Raw genomic sequence first — 10,638 nt, 5'->3', positions numbered from 1 at the left:
TATCTCTCTTTTATATATTAAAAATCAGTGGGTCCCACCACTTTACCCACTTTTCATTCTCTTTTCTACTACTTTATAAATATTTCTTAACCTCCGTGCCCAAACCAAGGTAAAGAATTGGGTGGGACGGAGGGAGTATTATTTTTGGATGGACAGACCGAGTATATTTTTATGTAAGCGATTTTATATCCTAGACGAAGTGTTTTCCAATACTAAAAATACAGCTCATAACCGGCTCGTTATAAAGTCGGGCCGTGCTGGACTCGAGCAGCAATAACAAGATTGGAGCGAATCTAACCGGATTGGGCCGGGCTGGTTTCTATATTTTTTTCATGACAGTTTCGATTTTCTAGTAATATTATTTTCATTTTCAGTTATTTGTGCATTTCTACGTTGGCATTGTACAACCTGTGCGTGCAATACTCTTTCCCTCCACCTCAATTATTTACGTGAGAGGAGAGAAAGAGACCACACAGTCTAATATCATCATAAAATATAATTTATTTAATTATTTTGATTTTTTTCTGAATAAATATTTATTATCTAAATTTTTATAAATAAAAATAAAATTCAAAAAAGAGTTATAAAAATATGTTTTATATAGTTTTATGAAACTATTTTTATAAAAGAGAATGAAATGGAATATTATTATGATAAGATTCAAAGAGAAGACAATGTAGGATGGAGCATTAATTCTTTTTCAAAATGGGGCGTGTGGTCTCTAATATATAGGATAAGGAATGAAATGAATTTTTTATTAAATATATGTATAATACAATTTGAATTTCATTTCATCTCTCTGTATTCATTTCCCGATCAAACACAATACTACCGATTGCAATTGAGGTCGGTTACATCATATTTATTTTACAAAAAGAAAATGTAACTAAAGTGATAAAAACATAAATTAGTTAAAATTATTATTTTATTATATAATCAAAATATGTGTTAAAAATAAAAATGCTTATGTTGGAGAAAACACGGACAGACTAGCTAGTTGGTTCTTCAAATGTACCTATGCAAATAATAAATGTTGTTGACCCAGAAAACTGACTTTACATTTTGATAGTTGTGACTTGATGGGTGTTGGGGTTGTTGGTGACTACGTGCATGTCATCAGAGTCTTATTTTCGTTTCCATTTTTGTTGAGCACAGATCAAACCGCGATTTTTTATTTTTATTTTTATTTTTTTTTGAGCGATTCCTTTGAACTTAATACCAGAACATAAAAGCGCCGTCTCATTGGGTGTGGACGAGATAATTATGTATTTTACCCTTTACTTTTTACCATTATACCTATTTTATATATTAAATATCAATCGGTTTCATCATTATCATTACATTTTTTATTCGTAAAATATAAAACTTCATTGTATTAAAGCATTCGTAAGTACGAATCCAACAAAATCACTCATGAATATATTTAACTTTATAGATTAAATATAAAATAATAATTTATCTCATGTTATGAACAATCCCGTATAAAGAATTAGATAGCAAATTCGGAAAGAAAGTATAAAGAAATGACTGAGATGGAGGAAGTTTTACATAACTAAAAATCTGGATTTATAATGTATTACTTCTTATTTATAAGAGAATCTACAATTGGTTATCTAAATTAGATTTTTAGGATATAATGTAAAATTTGTTGAACCCAATAATATTTTGAATATTTATAGATAAAATATATCATTTTAATATAATAATAAATTATATTAATCTTTTTGGCACTTTTCAAATTCATACTTGTATAACTAAAATTACTATTATTTTATATGAAATATATTAAGAATACTATAATTTTAAAATTTTTAATATGATAATTTAATTATATAATTAACAGATTTATATTAATATATATTACAAAATGAAACGACATGTATAAATGAATAAAATAAGTTATTATATTCGTAATAAAGTAAATGACTCCCTCATCAGTTCGATGGGGTTATTTATCTTATTTTTATATATGATAAAAATAATTAAATTCATAAAGTACGTTCACAACTGTTGATTCTGATTTCTGCGGACTGACTTGACGTCTAATATGTGTACAATGCACCGATGCAAACACTGTACAAATGCAAATACTCCCTCGTTCCTTCCATTTCATTACACTTTCTTTTTTGAGGTGTCCCATCCAATTCTTTACATTTCAAAACTTACCGAATATGGTCAATGGGTCCACCACTTCTCCACTTTTCTTTCCTTTTCACACTACTTTTACTCCACTATCTCTCTTTTATACATTAAAAATCAGTAGGTCCCACCACTTCACCCATTTTTCTTTCTCTTTTCAACTACTTTATTCATATTTCTTAACTTCCGTGCCCAACCCATTCGATAAGAAATAGCAGGGACGGAGGGAGTATTGTGTTGTTGACTTTAAAGACTGATTTCACATATTTAGCCAAGCATGACTGACTTTACATATGAGTGCCAGCTGACTTGATTTGTGCTAGTGCATGCAATTAGTAGTCTTAACTTCTGTCCCTTGTTTGTTAAACACAAATTAAATTGTGTTTCCTACTTAGATTGTGATTTCTTACTATATCACTGACAGTCCGTGGGAGATTTTAAATAACAGGGCGGGTCCAGACTTATATTGGTATTTTTCATTGAAAATAAAAATTTATTCAGAATTACTTGTTTGCCTGTATTTCACTTTAATTTAATTTTTTTTAAAGTTTTTGTGTTACATATAACATGAAGACGTACAATATCTTTAACTTGAGATAGCAAGGCGTTTGAAAGTGGTTGATTTTCTTATAATTAGGTTGTAAATGGGATTTCATATTTTTGAATTTTCTTTTGTAATTTGAGTATTATTTTTGTAGAGAAACCCTGAAGTTGTATTTCAATTTCCAAAATATTATACGTACATACATACATATCTATACTATACTATAATAAGTCAACATGGGTATAATTTGTAGTCCTAGGTTTTAGTTATATTTTTTGGTTTGATACTGATCTCCTTTTGGTACTACAAGTCTACAAATGTGGAGTCTATTAGTATTATAAACAGTTTCAAATACTAAAAACACTCATAATAATACATTATCATATAATATTTCATTAAAAAAATTATAATGATATTATAAATAAAATTATAAATATACAATTTTGAATATCTTTTTTTTTAACAAAAACATTCATATAACTCTTTTTAACTTTAACGTGTTCTATTTCAATATAACCATTACATAACTCTTTCTAACTCTAATCTTAAAAGTTATTGTTGTCAAAAAAATCAAGATTACAAAATTATGTTGAAATTTGATTATCAGATTACTGAATCTTTCAAAGGTATTACACGATCGGCTACATTTGGAAAAGATTAGAATTTTCTGATTTTTTTATTTTTAAATCTACGTGTACTAAATTCGGATTAAATGTACTAAAATCCTAATATATATATATATATATATATATATATATATATATATATATATATATATATATATATATATATATATAGGCTCATGATCAAATAGAAACCACTTTTAAAATAAAAACTAGAAACCAATACAAGTTAGTGATATTCGCAGTACAATTTAGTGATATTCTCTTTAGGATTTAGTGATCAGTGTTGCAAGAATTAGTGAAAGCTTGCAGAAACAGCCCAGAATCTCCATATATATTCCAAAAACTGCTCAAATCTCCAGATCTGTTCACGTTTTCGATTCAGATGGTGGAGATGGTGGAGGTGAAGGTGGAGATGGAGGAAGGATGATTGTAGCGAAGGTGTGGGTGGCTTGAAGTAGGGGGTTGGAGCGTTGCCGGAATAGTGGCAGCTCCGCCGCATTTTGAAGTTGAGCCGAGGTGGAGAAAGAAGTATGAACGGGGCTGAAGAAGGTTGAAGCAGCGACCAAGATGGGGTTGGTGAAGATGGAGGTGGAGATTGTGTTGTTAGAGAAATAATGGAGGTGGAGATGGAGGGGGGCGGCATAGAGGTGGTGGTGGTGGTTATGGAGGAGGTGAGACGGAGGTGGTGGCAGTGGCGGATGTGGAGGTGGGGTTGGTGAAGATGGAGGTGGAGATGGGGTTGTTTCAGAATTTAGTGGTATTTGCTTTAGGATTTAGTGATATTTCAGCTTGGTTTTTAGTTTCTAGACTAAGGAGGTTTCTATTGGAGTAAAACACTCTCTCTCTATATATATATATATATTAGGATTTTAATACATTTAATCCGAATTTAGTACACGTAGATTTAAAAATAAAAAAAATAAGAAAATTCTAATGGGTATAATTTGTAGTCCTAGGTTTTAGTTATATTTTTTGGTTTGGTACTCTCCTTTTGATACTACAAGTAGTGGAGTCTATTCGTATTATAAACAGTTTCAAATACTAAAAACACTCATAACAATACATTATCATATAATATTTCATTAAAAAAAATTATAATGATATTATAAATAAAATTATAAATATACAATTTTGAATATCTTTTTTTTAACAAGAACATTCATATAACTCTTTTTAACTTTAACATGTTCTATTTCAATATAACCATTACATAACTCTTTCTAACTCTAATCTTAAAAGTTATTATTGTCAAAAAAATCAAGATTACAAAATTATGTTGAAATTTGATTATCAGATTACTGAATCTTTCAAAGGTATTACACGATCGGCTACGTTTGGAAAAGATTAAAATTTTCTGATTTTTTTTATTTTTAAATCTACGTGTACTAAATTCGGATTAAATGTACTAAAATCCTAATATATATATATATATATATATATATATATATATATATATATATTAGGGTTTGTCCATTTTTAAGTAATCGGAAGAAAATATAGTCAGTTGAATAATATAATTCAATTAAAATTCAATCCATTAATACTAAAATACTAATAAAATGATGTTAAAATTTAAATTATAAATAATAAATTACGAATTATATACCCGCCCGTACTTCGCACGGGTTAAAGGCTAGTATAAATATATATATATATATATCACATGTTACTAAGTAAATATGAAGTAATTTTATTAAAATAGTTTTGAAATTTTAATATACACACACATATAATTATTATAAACATTTTAAATAATACAAATGGGTATCACTTAATGAGTTTATAAGTTGGGATATACGATGCGGTTCTAAATTGAATATTAATGAATTTGACATCAAACTCAAAAATCAATAAAATTCGATGTTTGATATCTCCTGTCCAATCTTGGATACTCTGTGCAGCCACAGGACTACTGGACTAGTGCAACTACTATAAATATAACCTGCGCGCGCTTCAATCTCCCTACCATATAATCTCTCTTTCTGCATCTCTCTTGTCAGTGAAACCTTTCATAACTAAAAAATGGCAGCCTTTTCATATGACAAACACAATTCTTTTCGTCTCGACTCTTCTCTCATGTTCTTGATTTCTGATACTACAGATCAATCAGTGCATGATTTTTACAAACCCTACCTTTCTCCACATGATCAAGCTGATCCGACGGCGGAGGTCTTGTCCTCTGCGAATACAAGCACTGATAGCAATATTATGACAAAAATTAGCACAAGCATTCGTAATTCTAGTTCATCTCCGGTGAGTGCTAAGTATGAACAAGTAACTAATCCCATGGCGAAGAGGAAGAACAATTTCCAACAACCTCACTCCAAGGTGATTATTTTATACACTACAAGTCAGTTATTTACAATGGATAACTTATGACGAATCTCTTGCGCGCCTAAACTTATATACGACAGAATTAAGGCTTAATTTCTTTCGTAAAAAGGCCAGTTGTTGTAGTGGTATTGATTAATAAATTTAATTAATTATATTTCTTTTGCTTAACTGGTCCTAAACAAAATGTTTGAGGATAGTAAGACGCAGAACTGTCACTACAGACAGTCACAGTCTTGCTGAAAGGATAGTAAGATGTTAATGTGCAGGTGAAAGGCAAGAAGCCGAAGAATGAAACTAGTAGTGACAATGTTGACGAAGGTAGTATCAGTCTGAGAACAGAAGTGAAGCAGGATAAGCGGAGGGGTCGAAGATCTGCGGATAATGATAAGAAGAAGAAGAAGAAAAGTTGTGGTGCAGAAGGAAGAAGAAATTCAGCTCCGACTGGATATGTTTATGTTAGAGCAAGGAGGGGGCAAGCTACAGACAGTCACAGTCTCGCTGAAAGGGTACACATTTTCTTCTCTTAATTTCTCGGTCATTTTCAAATTTGAAATATATGTGGAACTCTTTCAGAGTATGACTTGTACCCAAAACACAAGCTCCTGCAACAGTGGGAGTGTTGCAGGAGACAGCCAGCTAGCAACGTTGATGTGTGCTGAGCTAGGGTTATCGTATATATTCCATCTGAAAATTTGACAAAAAAAATGCTCTTTCAGCTGCCACTCACTTCTATACAATTTTTTTTATTTAGTATCACTCATTTTTCTATCCAGGTTTTTTATTAATTGATAATGTTATCTAAAATTTTTATTTAAAATAAATTTATAAAATTATATTTTACAAGATTCTTGGACAGAGACTTCGTCCGCCGCATATACTCCTCCCCCGGATAGATATAGAGGATGTATATTTTAGTTGCATCTACTGGCCTACTGCTTTGTTCACATGCAGAATTAAGCCAGAGCGAGGGCTGTTTATTTTGGGGTACTGTAGCCTGTAGGTTGTGTTCGAATCGGGTCATGTTTTAAATAGTAAAAATAGAAATTCGATCACCTGATAAATAATTGACGCATAAAACCTAGACCGTAATCCAGTAAATGTCATTCACTTCACCCGGTGATCAGTATATATAATGAGCGGTATCACTTATTTATTCGAAATAAAATAATTTGAAAACTAGTTAGTACTCAAACTAATTGAAAATTTATTTTTAATTGAAATAACTTTTTTTAATATATAGTGTGATGCATAAATATATTTAAAGTTTCAAATATTCAATTTATGTAAAAGATAGGAACAGTACTATTTAGCATCTCATTTTGAATAGCCACGTAGATAAGTGCATGTAAAATATAAATAAATAATGAGTAAAACAGGTTAAATAACTATGTTATTCATAGTAAAATCATATATTACATTAGCTAGTAGTAAACATAAGTTTTAAAAAGAGTACTTAAGCCGAGTTAGAATTACACAGATTACCCCATAACTCGTCTTTTATCATGTTCGAGTTCGAGTTAAACATTTTTAATTGCACGTTTAACATAACTTAAATACTATCAACTTAAATTTATAAAATTCGAGTCGAGTTAAATATTTAGGCCTGAAATTTTTTAGAACAATTTCCTGCATTATACAAGTTGTTGATATCGTTTATTAAGTAATCTTGAATTCTTCATTTCAGGTCAGGAGAGAGCAAATCAGGGAGAGGATGGAGCTACTGCAAGCTCTTGTACCTGGTTGTGATAAGGTGTTTATCTGGATACACATATGTTGATTAAATAATTTTATTTTTAATATTATGGTGATGATAAGCTACCAGATGTTTTCATATATCTGAAAAATACAATTTATTGACAATTTTTTTTATAATAGATTGCGGGTAAAGCTGTTATGCTGGACCATGTTATTAATTATGTGCAGACTTTACAAAATCAAATCGAGGTAATAAGTTGCTTAATCTCGAACCTGAACATGATATTCAGAATTGTACTTATTATATTGAATGTGTTTTGTTAAAAGAAGGTTATACAAAATTAATCTTAAATTAATCTTTGAATCGATTTATTTATGGATCAGTTCCTGTCATTGAGGATTGCTTCGTCTGATCCCATGTTTAATGACTATGCTTATGGAATGAACTCCAGTGCGTTTGTGGTCGAACCAGCGATACAAAACGAGGTCAGTAACAGAAATTAGAAAAATTCAATTTTGACATGTTATTTAGAAAAAAAATTTGGGACATAATTTAGGATAAGTATCGTGAGTCCATTCGACAATCGCCCTATGCAGGTCTAGCAAGAGTACAATTATATATATACACAAAATACATGTATCAATCTCACTATTAATCAAATTATGATGATTAATATTTGTGTGTTAAATTGTTTGTATATGTTATATATGATTAATATTCTATATTAAAATTAAATTTTATACATAACTATGATAAAAATTTAAAGTAGAACAGATATTTTCCATGATACTTTGTATAAGATCGTTATATATATACGCAACATGTATATTCTCTCTGTCTCAAAATAAGTGTCTATTTTAAATTTTCCTTTTCTGAATATAAATATAGATGTTAAATTTTTATTCAGAAAAAAATTATTTGAAAAGCAATATGTAGAAATGTGTTTTTTTTATCTCAAATTACGTGAAAAGTGTCGAGCGACAATTATTTTGAAACAGAGGGTGTACGTAACTGGTGTTTGTAAAAAGTCAGAAGCACTTAGAAAAAATTGATAATGCTAATTTTTGTCCTTTCTCAAAAATAGTTTAATCAATTACAAATTTTAATTTACTTCTGACTTTTAGTCTACTAAAATTATAAAAAACATTTTTTTTAATTTTATCCAAACGACCCAAATATACAACAAATACTTATAGAAATTTGAGAGGGGCCAAGGCAGGTCCTGGCCTGGCCATAGCTCCGCCCCTGATCACATCCGTGTGTTAACATGCATGAGATTACGAATTGCAGAGACTGATTAGCTTGGAAGCAACAAACGAGCCATCCGTGCAACTACAAAACCATATCCAGGCCACAAATGACATATTCAACACATCTGATGGCTATTCATTTTGTGAAGAACAGAACCATTGCCAGGCCGCAAACAGCATATTTAAAACGTACACAACTGATGACTACTCACTTATTGACACTTCGACTTTTATTCAACAGGCGGCCCAGATGCCAACTATCATGTCTCAGTACCAGGTAGCAGATCTATTCCACATTCATTTACAATTAATTAACCTTGACTTATCCGTCAAAAAAAAAAACCAAAAAACTTGACTTAATCATTTGAAGATTCTGGGTATCCTCAGTGTCTTTTTAGTTGTCCATTTTTGAAGTCAAATTGACTATTTTTTAGCAAAAATTTAAGAATAAATATTTTATTATTTTAAAAAATTGAAATTATATTTTAGCTTAAATTGCATGTACTTTATAATGATATAATTTTTTTAATATTTTTTAGTTACATAATATATACTCTCTCTTTTCAAAATTCATGTCGTTTTGTTTTTTTCCATGTGATTTGATTTGCAAAAATTATTTGTTTACTCATTATTTTTCAATTTTCTTTTGAATAAAAATATAAGATTTTTTTAAAAGATAATATACTGTAAATTCGATATATACATCTTAAATTACACATAAAAAGTCAAAACGACAACAGAAGAACAGAAAGTCCAGTCAAACTCTGGACAACAGCATTATTTCTCGATCTTTTTTCAAACAAGCACATAGTAACATTAATTACTCGTTACTAACATGTCTTCACATATCAGCCTCAGTCTCATTCTGGTTTCGCCAACATATCGTCTCTTCATTTGCATTAGAAGCATCTGCAGGTAACCTATAGCAGCCCTAAATCTCTTGAGATCACAACAAATTAATCATACATTCATACTTTTGACTTCATAACTAAAAAACTATTTTCAATTTTCAAAACCAGAAAACATGAAAATGTTGTTCCGGAAAATTCAAAAAAAAAAAAACAGAAAACAGTGCCAGCAACACCTTAATTTTCCTATACTAATTCTTATATATGGCCTCAACAGCAAGTGTTTGATATCTCTGAAGATCGAAGAGTTCTTTCATCATATGAAACAGAAGAAAACCACTGCAAATTAGGAGTACGAGGATCGAAGACAAAATACAATTTGAAACCGAATAAATTAAACCCCAAATTTGTGAAGAATCCCAGGCATGCACCCAGTCTGGTCAGCTTGTTTTTATGCTTTCATGGCTCATTTAGTCATTCATTTGCATGGAGTGCAAATTCTAAAAGCTAGCCATCTAGCTAGCTTCCAAATAATCAAATTTGTATACTAATGTTGTTGAATCACAATGATGAATCATGCATATATGTAAACCAGCCTCTCTAGCTAGGCAGCTGAGATGGTTGAATGCTTAAGTATGTTTAATGTACAAGAGTGAATTTTTTATTTCTTTTGAAGGCAAATTAAGCACGTCCATTGCTTCTGATGAGGTTTACTCTACTTTTCTTGGAATTCTGTTATCACCTGTTTTCTGGTAGCACCTGATTCAGTGTAGTTATGAGCGTGGTAGATTGAAGCTTATTTACAGATAAAAATATTAAAATTGGATTATGAATAAGAATTATATAATCTGAAAAAATAATATTTTTAATATTATTATGAATTATACTCCCTCCGTCTCTCTCATTTCTTATCGAATGGATTGGGCACGGAGGTTAAGAAATATGGAAGAAAAGTGGGTAAAGTGGTGGGACCTATTGATTTTTAAGGTATAAAAAGAAGATAGTGGAGTAAAAGTAGTGTGAAAAAGAAATAAAAGTGGAGAAGTGGCGTGACCTATTAACTATATTTGGTAAATTTTGAAATGCAAAGAATTAGATGAGACATTCCAAAAAAGAAAGTATAAAGAAATGGAAGGAACGGAGAGAAATAATAATTAAAATATAATAACTTATCATAGATAGTCAAGATACTTAAAAGTGT

General features: G+C 30.1%; 1 protein-coding gene across 1 annotated transcript; it reads left to right on the top strand.

Annotated features, from left to right (window-relative positions):
* The first annotated feature begins 5,331 nt into the window (after positions 1-5,331).
* LOC108195067 (transcription factor BC1-like) lies at positions 5,332-7,842 on the top strand. Its single transcript, XM_017361999.2, has 5 exons — positions 5,332-5,637; positions 5,910-6,149; positions 7,328-7,393; positions 7,519-7,587; positions 7,723-7,842. Exons 1-5 carry the CDS (start codon positions 5,332-5,334, stop codon positions 7,840-7,842), a joined length of 801 nt encoding a protein of 266 aa, XP_017217488.2.
* Positions 7,843-10,638: the final 2,796 nt, after the last annotated feature.

The sequence above is a fragment of the Daucus carota genome, chromosome 7 (assembly GCF_001625215.2).
Source record: "Daucus carota subsp. sativus chromosome 7, DH1 v3.0, whole genome shotgun sequence".
Lineage (NCBI taxonomy): Eukaryota > Viridiplantae > Streptophyta > Magnoliopsida > Apiales > Apiaceae > Daucus > Daucus carota.
Note: the sequence above shows the minus strand (reverse complement) of the source record. Positions and strands in the feature narration are given on the sequence as shown.